The sequence below is a fragment of the Eutrigla gurnardus genome (genome assembly GCF_963514095.1).
Source record: "Eutrigla gurnardus genome assembly, chromosome: 2".
Classification (NCBI taxonomy): Eukaryota; Metazoa; Chordata; class Actinopteri; order Perciformes; family Triglidae; genus Eutrigla; species Eutrigla gurnardus.
Genome location: NC_139916.1, coordinates 23,658,105 through 23,675,262, shown reverse-complemented (window position 1 = coordinate 23,675,262; position 17,158 = coordinate 23,658,105). Strand labels below are relative to the sequence as shown.

The following is a 17,158-nucleotide window of genomic DNA, read 5'->3' as shown; positions in this document are numbered from 1 at the left end:
ACGTAATAAAAGGGAAGGACATATTCCACAAACTTGGAAAAGTGTGAAAATGGGTCATGTCAGGCTATCCTGTAGGGTTAAATATGGACTTTGATATGAGTTGATGTACTCTATGATCCATCCATCCATCCATTTTCTACTGCTTATCCTGTATTTAGGGTCACGGGGGGCTGGAGCCGATCCCAGCTATCATTGGGCGAAGGCAGGGTACACCCTGGACAGGTCGCCAGTCTATCACAGGGCCAACATGTAGAGACAGACAACCATTCACACTCACATTCACACCTACGGGCAATTTAGAGTCACCAATTAACCTATCCCCATCCTGCATGTCTTTGGACTGTGGGAGGAAGCCGGAGAACCCGGAGAGAACCCACGCTTACACGGGGAGAACATGCAAACTCCACACAGAAGGAACCCGGGCCGACCCGGGAATCGAACCCGGGACCCTCTTGCTGTGAGGCGAGAGTGCTACCCACTACACCACAGTGCAGCCCTACTCTATGATCATTTCTCCTAATATGCAATACTTCCTTCCCATTTTTTACTTATTCTATTACTTCTGACATACACTTTATGAAATACAGTTTTGTGGACATAGCAATGTTGTGTAGTTACATGGAAAACCACAGATGTGTCATTATGATGCTTGGTGTCATCAATGCTGAAATTCTTTTTTGTTAAATATTTGCCATGTTATTTGCTATAATTGTATGTATTATATATTACTTGCCATAATGTTTATACCATCATTTTTGATGGTCTATGAAGTTACAATAGTTGAAAGGTTTGGGGCATAGTAAAAAGGAATGAATTCTTGAACTAAACGTTTGCATTTCCAACTTCCAAACTACAACTTTGTTGTATCTTCGTGCGTTTTTATCACATGAACCTCTTACCATGAGGTTTACAGTGCGTTCAAGTGCTGAAATCAAATCACACCCTCAATGTTTTTTTTTTTTTTTTTTCATAGAAAACCTTAAAGCAGGTCCACTTCTTATTGTTTGCAGATCAAACAGTAATCAACTGTATCAACTCTGTTTCTTCAAGGTTTAGCCACAAGAAAGCGTTTGGATACAATTATTTAATAATTGAAATTAAATACATATAAAATAGAGCACAAAAACAGCAAATAAAATTATTATTTAAATAGTGAACCAGTTTCAAAACTGGGGGTCCACAAATGGGAAAATAAACATGGGTGTATAACAACCAAAGATAAAGGAGAGCAGAAGCTTATTTAGCAGGAGATGAGTAGAGGGTTTGAAGATTGGACCCGGGGTTTCTCTCTGCTCTCTCCTTCTTCATCATCCCCTCCGAGATCCCGGACACAAAGAGCTTTAGCGACCTGCAACACCTGAGATGGACCTGGATGGAGGAATTGTAAAAAAATACCATGGATATTTTCTTTAGCAGCAAGCAACACTACACCATAAATGCCTTGACGAGTGGACGATGTAGAAGACACCTACCGTCTCCACTCCGACTGCACACATCTAGAGTTTCCATCACGATCTTCTCCAGGGCTCCCCGGGACACGTTCTACCGATAGAGTAGCTACTTTTACTTTTTGATGGTTTTTACATTTTATTCACAGAAAGAATCATTCAACAACATGAAAAACCAACCTCCTACCCAATGGACTGAATCGGTTGTTTGTGAAAATATGTGGTGAATTTAAATGAATCTACTGCTCAGGTTTAGGAAACAATCCTGATTTTGGTTAAAGTAAGTAGGTATGCTGCATTACTTAGCCCTTGTACTGTATGTAAGTTAAGTGCCTTATGTACATGATGTAAGTACATTTGTTGAGTTAACTTACATGCATAAGTTAAAATAAGTTCACATCTTGACTTTTGGTTTCACTATGGGACATGAACAGCAATGTCATGGGTCAAAGTCCTGTGTTTGTTTGACCCGTCCATCCAGTCCGACCTCCTCACTATGTGGACTTTGTTGCTCTTAATACCACGTCACATCAAACTGCCTCCTCTACTGCCATCATTACAACAGCCACTAGAGGTCGCCGCCTTACAAGGAATGCAAATATGGTTTGTAATACAGATAACCGGTATGGCTATCAATCAACATAAACACATGATTGTCAGGCTAAATACCATTGTTCATTAGAGAGAAACAGAATGGAGCCCCTAAGTGTTCAATATTAAATAAAAAAATAATAATTTATGAAATAAAAATGTACATAAATAGATTGTGTAAAATATATACATGATGTTATTTGGAGAAATGCTTAAATGGTTTTGAGCATTTTATAGGAGCCACAATATATTTTTTTCATAATGTCACTGGGCAGTGAAACGTGTTTTTCACAAAATTAAAAATGGCGGATCATTTTTTCGAGGTGGACTTTAGTGGTCCCAATGGCAATTTTGTAGAGCACTCAGTTGCATATGTGTGCCAAGTTTAATTCGGAGTCTCAGTGTGTGGGGCATGGCCTGAAATCCTGTAGGTGGTAAGTGAGCGTGTCTGAATAGGAGACCCATAAAATATCAAATGTTTCACCAGGCTGAATGCACATGCCAATTTGGGTCAGGCCATTTGAATGTTTAGGCCCCCAAAAATGCGATCATTTTGCATAATAATATATAATATAACAAGAAACATTGCAATGACAACAGGGCCTTCATTGGCCCGATGTTGTTGGTGCTCAGACCCGAATAATGGATATGGAAGGAATACATCTCAGCAGCTCTGGACTCATCCAACTGGGATGGAATAAACACTAGATGGAAGTGGAGAGGCGTGTGTGAGTGAAAGTGTGTGTGTGTGTTGTGAGAACCTTGTTGCGTAGCTGCAGCAGCAGTGTGAGGCCGTCTGTGAGTTTCTCCTCCAGCAAAGACAGATGTGTCTTCTCCTCCTCCAGCCTTGTCTTGTCCTCCTCTTCCTCGGCCCTCTGAAACAGGAGGAGGGAAACGTGAATGTCTCAGTAATGCTCATCGCCAACAGTACATGTTTGATTCAGGAAGAAGAAGTTTGACACAAGTACATCAATGAACAGTATCAATTGGAAATGGAAGTATAATTCCAATCTTATATATGATATATTGGCAGTAATCTGACAGGAGTTCATCCCGTTCGGAATTCAATGGAAGGGAACGATAGCATGTCAAGCCGAAACTGCATTCCAAGAGAATGTAGCTTCATATCATGATGCATTTCCAAGTGAATCAGGGTCAGGCAGGCGGGACGAAACGTCGGGATCGTTCAACAGATTAACTCACAACCTTGTTGAGATCTGTGCAGCTAACACGTTCAGATGGATGTCATGATATTATCTCCTGAAATGTGTTGGTTCTAGCTGATGCGTAAGCATGCGTCATATTGTTTTCCAGGAGGAAAAGGATTTTCGATTTTGATTACGAATACATTTATATTCGGTTTATATTGTTGAACAGGAATGGAAATGTGATCAAAAAGGTTTAAAAAGGCTTTTTTCATCACAGCTCGACATTAACTTTACTTGTTTTCCTTACACTTGTCTTGGATGAGGCAACTACCTAGACACAGTTAATTCCCATACCTAATATAACAATAATTATGTGCAAAATAAACTAATTCAGATAATTAATATAGCTGTGAAACAACTAGTAGCTATGGAAGGATAGAGCGTCATGTCTCCCTGAGCAGACAATGATTTCACTGTAATCTTAGCTGTTGTCACTGAGGCGTAGCGCCCACCCTCTGGTTCCCCCCTCAGGTTAACTCTGACAGGTCTGTTGCTGTTGTTTACAAGGTTTGTGCTGCTAGCACCGTAAGCTGCTAGCCGCCGGCTCAGCTGTCGCCATGTTGGAGGGCTTCGGAGCTTTCAAACCGTTTACAACTTAGTCTGCACTTTAATGTGTTCAGCTAACCAAGTTTCTCTCTCCCACCTTTTCTTTTTTAAAGCCTCTGCTTCCCTCTTGCTGCTCTTGGTTTTGTCCCTTCCAGCTGCAGCGCCCCCTGCTGTCCTTAAATGTGCTGGTGGGGGTTTTATCATGCAGGGGACTCTGAGAGACACATTTCTGGACCACATGGTTCTGACATCTGGAGGAAGATGAGAAAAAAGTAGCATCTTACATTTGGAAAAGAAGAATGTGGACGGTGGTGGCGGCGTTGTGTCACATGTTAACTGACCCTTTGCTACAGCTGTGGTGTTGATGCTTCTTCACTTCCAGGGGGCAGCACTGTCCTTCCTCCCCCATCCCCCTGTCCTCCTCTTCTTCATCAGAGGCAGCTCTCCCCTCCACTGCTCTTTGCAAACACTCCGCCTCTGCAAACAGGAGAAGGAGTAGCTTTAGTTTATTTCTTAGTGGTGTTTACTTTGACGTTCTGATATAGAGTATGTTCTGTGTGCCCCACAGAGAGGCCAAGTCCTGCCAAGTGTGAAAACTTATTTCAGACAAAATATGTGTGGCAGTCAAAAGTGAGAGACAAATATTTCTGTTTGAATTGTGACATGAATTACACATAATGCTGTTTGTTGATTTAAAAGATGCACGTCAGGAAACATTTGTAATGGAACTACGTGACTAGCTAGCTAGCAAGCCATGGTTACAGCTGTGTCATCCTTGGTAACGTGCATGGTGCATGACACACCTACTACAAAGTGTGACTTTCTTGACTTGATCTTTTAAATGGACAAACGTCATATGTGTAATTCATGGCACAATTCAAACATGATCCAAAAAATGTTTGTCTCTCCCTGTTGCCTACCGTATTTATTTTTTCTGATAGGTCCCACTGGAACACTGGAAGGGCAAAGGAATAATTGATAACCTTTAAAAACAGAATTTAATCTAGGTGTCTGTTTCAAATTCCTGCTGTTATACATGCTGGCTCATTGGCATGGTTTACTGGGGCAATTGAAGATTGCCACAAAATGTGTGTCACATGTTTTTACCTTCATGACGAATTGAAAATTAAATTTATTTTGAAGTAAAAATAAAAAATCAATTGGTCATTGAAAAATGTTGGTTAGTTTTGGCTGGAACACTCCAGATTATCTGACACATACCTGTCTTACTACAGGCGTCTGCTGCTCCCATTGGGTAAATCTGTTGATGGGCGGGGTCAGGGATGCAGGTGCAGAGGGATCTGATAGGTAGAGACAATATATTGTCAATCAGCTAATATTGTGGACAGAGGCTCCCATGTTTGTGAGTTATTGAACCTGGAATGTAAGACGTCTTGAACATGAACGCGTCAGTGTTTGTTGAAAGCTAACCCAACACTCTAACTCAGACTGAATGTGTGTAACTTAAGCTGCTGGAAAATTTCAAATCACTAGAGCACAGAGGCAAATGATGTGTAAATGGAGGCGCAAACATGCACACACAGTGTTTGTACCTGAACTGGTGGAGTTCAGTCTCCAGTTGGGTGATCCTGGACTGCAGCTGGGGCACAGACTGAGCCTGCTCCTGGATCGTCCGAACCCTCTGAAGCCCCAAGCTCAGAGCCTCCCTGGCCTCCTCCGCCCGCCGCCTGATGGAGATCATCCAAGATCATCAGACCGTTCCTCTGATATCTATCCACTCTTTATCATCCAGTTAACTTTACAGAAATCAAACCTGATCTGAGCGTTCTCCTTCCTCAGTGCCGACTCCACCGCCTGCAGCTTGCACACCTCCTGGTACGCCCATCGCACCTCCTCCTCCAGGCGCTCATTGAACCTCATGGCCTCCTCCAGCTGCCCATCACGTGAGGAGCGGATCAGTTTCAGCTCCCTAACAAGCGGGTCCCTGATGTCCCGTCTCCTGGCCGCCCTCCTCGCCGTGTCTCCTCCAGAGCCACTGCGCTGCCCTTTGATTCTAAGCGTTGGCATCAGCTTTCCCTGTATCAGGGTGATGGAAGTTGTTTGAGGTGAAGCTGCGGAGCTGAGGCCGGATGCAGGCGGTTTAATGTGGCTCCTCTCCCGTCGGAGCGCCACCTCCAGGGCAAGGCAGCGGGCGTCGCTCCCCTGCAGCGCCGAGCGCAGGTCCTCCACCAACTCCCTCAGAGCTGCCACCTCATCTAGAGGAGGAGAAGAAGAAACGCTAATCAATTATTGATCTAAGGGACAAATAACAATATCTAAGTTACAAATGATCTGTCCATCCACACTTTTTATCCTGTTTTTGTTTCAAGAAGCTTGTACTGTAAGTTCAAAATCTTTGTCCTTTACCTGAGTACTTCCATTATATTCAATGTTATACTTCCACTATATTTAAGAAGGAAATACAGTCAGCTATAGTTAGTTACTTACTAATTAAGATGTAACAACACATGATGAGCTTATAATGATGCACTGATAAAGAAACTATGTGACGTTTAAATGATCTCCAAGCTGGTAAATTGCAGTAATGATATACAATAATATATATTATATAATATATAAAAGCAGTGATAATAATCCAATATATACATATATCTCTTCTCTTTATATAAAGGATGTGAACACATTCTCCACATTTGCAAGTTAAGGAGAATATAAGACTTTCTTGGATATTTCCATCTTATGCTACTTTACTTCTATTCCACATCTCAGAGGGAAGTATCATACATTTTACTGCACTTTATTTATCTGACAGTCGTTGTTGTAATTACTTTACAAATTTACTATTTACATTTTACAATGTTTTTAAAACATAATATTTGCTTATAAAATGCAATGCATTGTGAAAGATCATTATGTTTAACGAATCATATTGTCTATGAGCCATCAGCAGTTCTGTTCTATGAAACAGTGATTTCCCCTCTTAACCTCACAGATAATGTCATTTAACTGATAAATGAGACACTCAGAGGTCAAACTTCTCCACAAAAAACAAAGATTCAAGAAAAGCCTAAAATATGAATACAATGTTACAATGTTATATCAGAACGTTGTGTTTTCTTCTTTCCTCTCAGGACCATTCAGATTGATTTGACCCTTAGAAGAAGACACGACCCTCAGGTTGGGAACCACTGACTCCACTCTTTACTTAAGTTAAAGCCAGCTCCACCAGAAAAGCATGTATTGCATTATGCTGTTTACACATTGATACATCAGTATTAACATAACAATGGCTTCAGAAAGGAGCACTGCCTCCAATGACTGAATGAGAGAGATGGTGCTGGAGATAGAAAGGGTGAATAATAAACCAGGTGTGAAATCAGGATAAATACATGTTAAGATAGATAAATAATTGCTGCTTACTTCCTCTCTAACCACACACTGCCTCAGGACTATTATTACTGCGCTGCGTGTCTCCACACTGATGTAGATGAGTCGGTTACAGCAACAACAGCACTAAATACATTCCCCATAAAGTGGAGTGTAAATTCTTATATTAAAGACGCCGTGGAACCCCTCAATGACCATTTCGATGCAATAAACAGTATACAGACATCCAGTACCTGACTCGCGTTCCTCTGCGGTTCGACCTTTACTCAGTCGGTTAACCGGTCCACTCTGATCCCTCGCCAGATCAAAACTCACACATTTCCTCCGTCGGACGCGCGGCCACCGGAGCCGGATCTGTCGCTCCACCAGCTCCGTGTCCTCAGTGACGGGCAGGCGTCCGGCACACGCCCCGGTGCCTCTACGCGCGCTGAGCATACGGAAAAACCCACAGAGCCGCGAGTGGAAGTCTTTAAAGGCGAGCTGGCCGGGCAGCACAGAGCACACGTCAGTAAACTCTTCATCGTTCTCATCTGGATCTCCTTTCACCGCTCCGGTGAGTCCCAGCACGGCGCACAGCGCGGTGAAATCCTCCGCCGACACCGTGTCGTCTCGGCTGGGGTAGGCCAGGTGGTGGAAGACCTCCTGCAGGTATTGGTCTATCCCAGTGGCAAGGACGACGATTTCGTTCTCTGCGCCGGGGTCGGGGCAGTGGTGATGGGCCAGGGCGCTCCGGAGCCACTCGCTTTTACGCGCTGCTCGCGGCGAGGGTCGGATGCGCTGCAGGGGCAATGCGGCGCGCTCCATCACTGCACTTTAACCGGTCAAGTTGTGCTCGTAGTGCTCGTAGATCCAATTAAAAAAAGATAAGATGACTGGAATTGGCATCGGATGTGATTCAGACCAGAATGAGGCTAAAAGACACCCAGGTGTGGTTTGACGCTGCGTCATTCCCTGGAAAACTCACTTTGGATTCCTTACCGGTGCATCAAGTCAAGATCTGATCCCCTCGGGTGAGAAAAAAAGAAGAAAGAAAACAGTGTAGGGACTCCGCCCTTTTGTGCGCACACTCTGACCGCATATCTGTAACAGTAGGTGCGTTTCCCCGCTTACAGTAAGCAAGAAAGTGGGGACAATTTTGTTTCTGTGGTTGTTTGATCTCCATTACAAAAGTGGATCACATATCAAGCATTGCCAAAAAAAAGCCACATGTATCTCCCAGTGTTCCTCCACACAGAGAACCGAGCAATCTCTTCTTGGTATAATGTTTCTGATAAATGATCAGATAGCCTACATGCCACCTACACCTTTGGTGGAAAATGATATCATTTTCAGAGACTTGGGGCAATTTGTGGCACCTGTCACCCGGTGACAAAAACAAACCACAACAACACAGTTGAGTGAGTCATGGCGGGTATCAGTTTACACCTTTTCCAGAATAAAGTGGATCTGACTCACTGCCTGTGTGGCAGCAGCCAAAAAAGGAGTCTCTTTTGATACTCTGCACCAATTCTGTTCTCACTTGGGAGTCAAAAATGAACTTGTTTCCAGGAATCCAAGCAAGCAGGAAATACCTTTCCCCACCCTGACCACCGGTTGTGACACACCTGACAGCAGTAACAAAGACAGTGTCTTCATTATATAGTCACTAGGCCTACTACACACATTGCACACACATCACACTCCACTGCTGCCCCGAACTACAGCATTACACATAAATCAGTACATCACAATAGTGCCAAAACATTGTTACCTGACGAGGTGAATCAAACGGATGGCAAAATGATTAGATCATACCTAATCTAGCCTACAGCACGCACGCACGCACACACACACACACACACACAGTCGTGTTTTCAAGACTTCGGGACGTTCACTGGTCCCCATTTGGTCCTAACAGTCCCCACTATGTGAGTGTTAACATATGTCCCCATATGGCAGGTAAAACATGACACACAGAGTCAAGAGTTTTGATGTAGCGTCTGAAAAAAGAAACTAATGTGAGTGATATCTTCAGACAATATGAGTTAAGTAACGTACATTGTGGCATATTCGTTTGTTTGTCAACGTGTTGAAGAACAGCTGCCCCATGAACCTGCTTTATGAAGGCGTACGGAGAGAGAGAGAGGAGAGAGAGGCTGCAGCAAAACAACAGGACTCCGTCCATGTCATAAACAAACACAAACATGGTGGCTGCGTCCTTGCTAGCTAGCTTACATCTTTGGATGTTTAAGGTGAATAAACAAACAACCAGCGGGTTAAATATCATGTTTGTTATACTTTTTTCTGACTGTTATTGTTCAAGGAAATTAACATCACATGGATGAATGTACAAACTTATGAGAGACAGCCTTGGCCAAATTTGCTACGTACACATCCTTTCATGCACATATACATTCGTAAATATAGGCATGCATATGTACGTGTGTGTGTGTGTGTGTGTGTGTGTGTGTGTGTGTGTGTGTGTGTGTGTGTGTGTGTGCAAACATGAAGAGTAACTCTCTTAAAAGAGTAACTGCACACTTAAACATGCTTTTTCAACATGCTGTATATAAAATAAGATTATGTGGACATGTGGACAGCTGAGTTCCGAGTCAGTCGAATTGTCTCATTAACAGGAAAAGGTAGCGATGATTTATTCATCATTTATACATAAACACATAATATTTATGTTTAAATTATTAGAACACTACTCATAATTAGTACGACTGTGTAGTTCAAATTCAAATAGAATCAAATGTATTCAAATGATGCAGCTGCTGCAGTTAAAACACAAATATGTTGATGTACTGGGTACGCCCATGAAGTTGGAATCATTTGCAAATGTCTTATAATGTCTCATAGCGCAAAATAAATGTCATGCATGAATTCATTTCGCCTGAATTGGGACACAGTGTAATCAATGCACCTGGTCAGAGGTGATTACTGATGCATTTAAATAGGAATAAACAACTTTGTGGGCAACAGTATATTTTCTCTTTCTTGAATAGGTTTATTAAGGTTATTAATCTCTTCACGTTTAACATATTCAGCATCAGATTTATTTTTTATGGCACACTGAAATTACAGCACTGTAAAATAATGTTTGTGTCCTTCTCGCATAAATCACTTAAATACTTTAATGTTGTACGCTAAATGATCTCACTTTAGGAAGAAGAAATATGCACATAACAGCATATAGTTTACTCTGTGTATTGAATGACGTGAATGAAGCAATGTGAATGAGGCAAATTACCCCAAATGTGTATTATTTATTAAAAGTCACATGATGCGAAAGCCTATCAGCATTGAGATTCTCCTGAAAGATCATTGAAGATCCCTCTGCAGTCTGCATCAGTCTGCAAGTGTGATCCCAAGCTTGAGGTATTTCATATTCTATTGAGTGTTTCATCTTTGTTATTTTTATTTCATTTATTTCACTGTAACACAGTGTGATTGATGTGTGCGAAAAATGACGCGAGCGTGAATGTAAATGAAAACGCATCTCTCTGAACAAACATGGAGAAAACCCCACAATAAAAACAAATGTAATCATGAACAGTGTCTGGAGTTGATGTCCATACTTTTTCAGCCCTGCATACCGTAGTCTGATGTACTGGCTGGCAGATGAGTCATCTGAAGTCACATTGAGCTCGGAGAGGGAAACCTGAGATATTGTTTAGTCTTTGTTTTGGTTTCTAGCTCTAATCTGAATACGGTTGAACTGCAGCACTTGCTGTGACTCATCTGGGACTTCAGCCTTTGGAAAGGTGCGCTACTTAAGGCCACTTCCCCAAGACAAACACATGTATCCTCTCAAACACACACAAATCGTCCTGAAGATATAAAAAGACAGTGGTCTGTTTCATGAACATGTGGGGGCAGGCAGGGTTTAGTTCAGGTCCTCCGGCTGTGTCTTGGAAACTATGCTCTTCCTTCCAGGGAAGAGAAATCTCTCACACAGGCAAGGTCAAGGTATTTAACGCACCAATAAATACTGTATTATTATTGTTTTAAATAATCTATATAGATAACTTACAATGTATTCTTTCCTTTCCTGTCTTTTTCATGAAATCATGATACTACTAATATTATATTGAACAATTTTCTTATTTTATAATGAGGTGTCTATTATATATATATATATATATATATATATATATATATATATATATGTCTATTAGGGGTGAAGTTAGATTGTTTGGATGCTGTCTGCAGGTGTGCTAACCATAGAGCTGCAGTGGGGATTTAGCTTTCAGGCTTCAGCTTGTAGATCCACCGTATTCTGTGTGTTGTAACCGACGAAAATCGCTTGTTACCATACGGACGCATGAGACGACTGTGCCCCTTGGTGACGTAGTAGGCCTACACTCAACTGACCAATGGTGCAACTTACTTACTTACTTAGCCACAGAACGACCTTTAGGGCTGCCCGTCTACAGACCCGCGAACAAGGGTTACGCAGATCTGTTGTCATAATGACTCAAGTTGCATTATGTGCGACACTTCCTTTGTCCTGACTGCTATTTCTTTGGAATTAAAGCACTTGATTCTCCATCAAGATGCATCCAAAAAAAACAGGTTTACACAAATCCCATAAAGAGTGTTTGGGTGAGAGTAAATGTTTGCTGTGTAACTGGAAGTTAATGTGCAGCTCAGCTCGAGTCCCCTCAGACCTGCTGTCCTCCCTCTGAGAGTCAGTCCTCCAGCTGCTGCCCGCTCTGGGTGAAAGGACCTGATCTGAAAATGAAAGGAAAGGAAGCAAGAAGAGGGGGCTGTAAATAAAGGGGGGGAGCTGTGCAGGCCCTTGTGTCCTGTTGTTCACCTTTGAGAGGAGGAGTGAGGCGGTATCAGTATAGATAGCTGTCGGGTTAAGGCTTTGTGCTGGCTGCCATATGGTCCTCTGAGGGTCAACAAAAAGACAAATACAGCCATACAGTCCCAACACACACACACACACACACACACACACACACACACACACACACACACACACACACACACACACACACACACACACACACACACACACACTGTTTGAAGTGGTGACACTGACCGATACGCTGTGTCGGTTCACGGAGGGCTCGTCCTGGTTTAACCCCGGAGGGATAGGAAGGTCTTTAAGCATGAGGTCACACCTGTCAACCTATTTGCCTGCTTTTTGTTGTCCTCTTACATCTTTACTGATCTGTGACCACTTCCTGTCCTGGCCTGAGTTTTTCCGGACTGAGACTGAGGACAGGATGGTGGTTGCACATTATATGTGGCTGCTGCAAAGACACAGTGTTATAGATGCTGCATACTGTACACAAGGGATCTGTCTTACTCGTATCATTGAATATTGTGTTCATGTGTCTGTTTTTAGTCACTGGCAACACCTTTCATTAAATACAGTATGCTGTGGTCAAATTACAGTAGGCTGAAGCTAACACATGTAGACGTATAGTGACAGATAAGTAAATAAAGTATATAATGGAGTAAAAAACATGTGAAATATAACTATAGTCACAGCTGTGAAGAGTTTTGCTGTTGGTTTAACATCCTATTTCCAATTTTGGGGGGTTTACATTTCAAGATTATTTGACAAATATTGAAAAAATAAGAAAGAAAAAGTACAGGAGAACAGAAGAGGAAAATAATATAAATATAAATGTAGTGGGGGAACATACATGTAATATTGTCCTTAAACATGAAGCTGCTTCTGGGCAGCAACAACCAGATTATCACCTGTGGATAAAGCTAAGTTAAATAAAGCTACAAATAGTTGCCCATTTAAACATCTATAGTGGATATAGCAACAGTAGCATTCATTTATTTGTCCACCTGACAAATTGAAGTCAAATGTTCACACTTCTTTTAGCTCCGTTTTGGGTGTCTCCATACTCCACAGGGAGATATCTGTCTGGTTAGCTGCTAAATGCTACGTTCACCAGCCTGGTCTCTAACTGGGCCTGTCAGCTGTTTGGTGCTGAGCAGGAAAAGTGAACTAGTTTTTCACTTATAACAGCTCCCTATTGTGGCTACAAACGACACTATTGAGAGCAGTGAGAGTGGAAGAAAGTAGGGCTGTAAAACCCAAACAATAAGCTAAAAGATGTTAGCATGCTCCAGAGAGCTGAGTGAAACTGCAGAGTTGGCTGATAAGTGTCTGTTTGTCACCCACAGCAACAAGATGTAATGTGATCCATTGTTTAGCTGCATCTCAACATGTAAAGTGGTACTTAATACGCCTACAGTGTGTGGGTAAATAGTTTATATGACCAATGATGCTCTATATCTTCACCTCAGGGTTTACCTTTATGTACAGTAAAGGCAAATAAATCAACAGCCATGTTTCAGAACCACTTTATGTTCCTGAACACGTAAGCCAGCTTTATTTTGCAATAGAACAAACAATCTTTTGACAGCAGTTCATAACCTTGGAGTGTTTTGACGATCTCACTACTTCGTGTGCTCAGGTGTGTTATCTAAAGTATCTGGAGTGGGACAATCGCTGACCTAAATCTCTGACTCAACTGACATGTCATGGAGAGGGGACTTCCTACCCAAAGTGAAGTCTAAAGACTCTTAATAGCAGAGTAGCTTTGAGTTTAAAGAAAATTACAACCTAGAGACAATATTATCGGGGGGGGGGGGGTAATTGCCCCTCCCCCACCCTATACCCCTTTTCCTGGCACCCTATAGCTCAGACCACATCCACCTTCGGCGGAAATTGAAAATAAAGCTATTTTCTGAATGAAAATACATCAACTAAGCCGTGGAGGAAGTAATTTTCGCTCATCACGCAGTTCAGAGCTAGCACGGTCGGGAGCTAGAGTCCAAAATCGCAAACAGTGGGTTAGCATGGGGCCTACAGCCACACGCTTTCAAAATCGCATTTTTAAACCACTAACATTGCTCAAAACAGCGCCAAACCTCGTCAGCAGCTTGCTCTGGGTGTCCACACATAAAACGAAGCACCAACAACTCAGTTCATGAACCCGAAGTTTATAACAGAAGACAGTTAAGAACACTCACCAATTCTACCCCTGCCAGCTCCTCGCGAAGGATAGTCCGTAAGTGTCGATTACCGAACGCAGCTCTCGTGTTCCCGTGTGAGATCTCGCGTGACATGTATGTGCTTCAGATAAGGCTGCTGTCTTGAACTGATTGGAAGTGTATACAAACTATCCCGACGTTTTTACCCACCGTTATTAACTTATATTTGGCCAAACTGCCACTAATTTAAAAGTATACTCGTTTTATTCTGGGCGAAATCTTCAGTGGTCTCCCTCGTTTTGCATTGCGTTCGGTAATCGACAATGATTTGTCTCTCACCCTTGACTACCTAGTATGATGTCTGTTGTGTGTAAATAGACACACGTTAGCCAACTTTAAAGGAGATAATATGACAGGGCTGTGTGTCTATCAGCTTTATGGATTTTTTATTTTTTTATTTTTTCAGGAGAGCTGTTGGAAATTGTTATACATAGTATTTGTTCAGTTGTTTTCAGTTTACAATAAAAATATTTTTTACAATGTGATGAAGTGTAACCCTGATTTGACAAGTGTCACTGGACTGGACAGTGATAAAAGATGGCGATAACAGACAGCGGAGTAACAATAAAAGCTTACAAAGGTCTGTCAGTCCAGCGAGCTCCAAACTGTCCAGATGGCCAGACGTCCATAAATGACCTCCCATTCACTTACTTTGTTGTAGATCATAAATTGGGCGCATTGTTCAGCCACATCTGTCAATGTTGAAAGCAATTCACGTCCTCTGCGTGGGTTTGTGCAAATGTTATGAAGTTGCATGTGAAAGTAAACACTCCGGTTCATTGTAATCGTGCAATCTGTGATAGATGAGGAGGGTGTCAACATGAACCTTGACATGAGAAATTAGGTTCGACAAGAAGCGGGATCCGAGTTCACTCTTTCAAAGGAGGCGTGATTTATTCTGTGTGTCACATTGTCAACAGCACTCCGCAGTGTGACAATGTAAACATTTCCTCATTCTTAAGATATCCCAAGGAGCTACCTTTGAGCTGTCCCACCTGCTTACAAGGTCATGGCTCAGGTGCACGCCTCGCATGCACATTCCCATTCCGCTACCCACCATCACACTCACTCACACGCTTTGCCAGCTGCATTCCTGAGAGCATGAGGAGAGCCTGGATGGAGTTAAGGGAGAGCAGATGAGGCATGTGGCTACAGGTAGAGCTGCAGCGCTGAGCTGCAACGTTCACACAGTGTCTGGGTGTGACCACACACACCAACACACACCAACACACACCCCACCATGGCCTGTAAATCTAAGCTAGTCACTCGCAAACGTGACATTTAGAAATATTAGGGCATGAACAAATTTTGCATTCCTCGCTGTTTACACATCTTCATTATAATTCCTCTCATCCCACAATGCTAATCAGTAACCTCCGTCTCACACATACACACCCACCGACATTTAAACTTCCCCTTAATGTCTCTGGAGTCATTTCAAGCCTAACTATAATTATAGGACAGTAAAGGGACAGTTCACCCCAAAATCCAAAATACATATATTTTACTCTTATCTGTAATGATATTTATGTATTAATTAATTGAATCTAGATTGTTTTGGTGTGAGTTGTCTAACTTTTGAGATATTGGGAGTAGAGATGCCTGCCTTCTCTCCAGTATAGGTGGCGCTAGAGGCCGCGGTCCAGCCGTATACTGCAATGTCATGGAGAGTGAAGGCAGGGATCAGAGCACTGGAGCAACATGTTGCGTGACTGCATAAGGGCTTGCTGCTGCAATAAGTTGGGAAGATTAAACTTATACATCTATGTGGGCCCTAGTTGTGGCTCTCTGCTCCCAAATGGTAAACACTACAAACACCCCCCACCCCTCCCCGTTTATCCTGGCTTTGTGCACATACACATCAGTTGTGCAGTGGATGCCTCTAGCAATATAGGCAACAAGAAGAGCCAGCACCGGGTGGCAACCCGGAAGTACAAGTTCTTGGAAGAAGTTTTATCTGCAGTAAAATTGAGTTTTCAAAATACTATCAAACTGGCGGTGTCCTTTCCAATCTTTCGATATGTTTAACCCACACCCCTATTCATAAAAGCAGATGACATCCCATAATCTCAGTATATCACATTTGCTTGTTTCACAATTATAGAATATATCCGGAGCTGCTACATTCAGCACACATATATGAAGTCATTTTTTTAGATTAAAACACACAATCTCTGCTGCATGCCACCTGGTTAACAACAAATAATTAACTCCACGTACAGGACGTGACCTCTAACAAATAGGGATCTTTAGTCAGTGGACTTTTATTGTGATGTAGCCTTTTTTGGCCTTATATGGATTAGCTCCCCAATACATCACTGACCTCCAACGCCACATTCTGCCCCCAGGTCCCTCAGGTCAACCTTAAAACATCTCCTCTCAGCATCTCACTTGTGCCTCAAATCCAAAGCTTTGTCTGTTGCCTCGAGGCTCTGGAATAACCTCCCATCCCACATTACGTCCTGTTCCACAAGCACTGACAATTTAAATCCACCCACCTTCGTTCACCCCCTTTTAGTTCAGCCTTTAGTTCGGCCCCACAGCTTTTATAGTTAATCAATTGGTTTTATTTAATTTCTCCTCACTTCTTATTTAATTCTTTACTTCTATTTTATTGTTTTATTGGATTGTAATATTCCATTGTTTCTTTGCCTTTTATGCACCATTTATGTCTTTAAAGGTGCTATCGACAACAATAAAAAAAATCCAGCCACTAGATGTCGCACTCGCACTCCCCCTTCCATTGCATTCACATCACAACACTGTTGCTCAAAATGCATGCGCCCTCAATGGGTTGCAAGTTCGATGCACAACCTTCATGTTTTTTTGGAGTGACACTCAGACAGCCTCAGTCATGTCAAGTGATGAATCGTTTCTGGTATGAATTCATTTTGCATCATTACCATCAAACTCAGCCATTTTTCCATTTTTTCCACTTACTGGCAACCCCAAAGATTCTTAACCCCTATATGCAGAGATACCACGTGATACCAACGTCATCCA

At 42.3% G+C, this 17,158-nt stretch overlaps 1 protein-coding gene across 1 annotated transcript; it reads right to left on the bottom strand.

Annotated features, from left to right (window-relative positions):
• Nucleotides 1-1,041: 1,041 nt before the first annotated feature.
• On the bottom strand, nt 1,042-8,116 carry LOC311021201 (EF-hand and coiled-coil domain-containing protein 1). Its single transcript, XM_084021643.1, has 9 exons — nt 7,375-8,116; nt 5,568-6,009; nt 5,347-5,481; nt 5,015-5,094; nt 4,135-4,270; nt 3,891-4,044; nt 2,801-2,914; nt 1,473-1,542; nt 1,042-1,368 (listed from the first exon to the last, which is right to left on the bottom strand). The coding sequence occupies exons 1-9, from the start codon at nt 7,943-7,945 to the stop codon at nt 1,241-1,243; spliced, it is 1,830 nt and encodes a 609-aa protein (XP_083877769.1). The 5' UTR covers nt 7,946-8,116; the 3' UTR covers nt 1,042-1,240.
• Nucleotides 8,117-17,158: the final 9,042 nt, after the last annotated feature.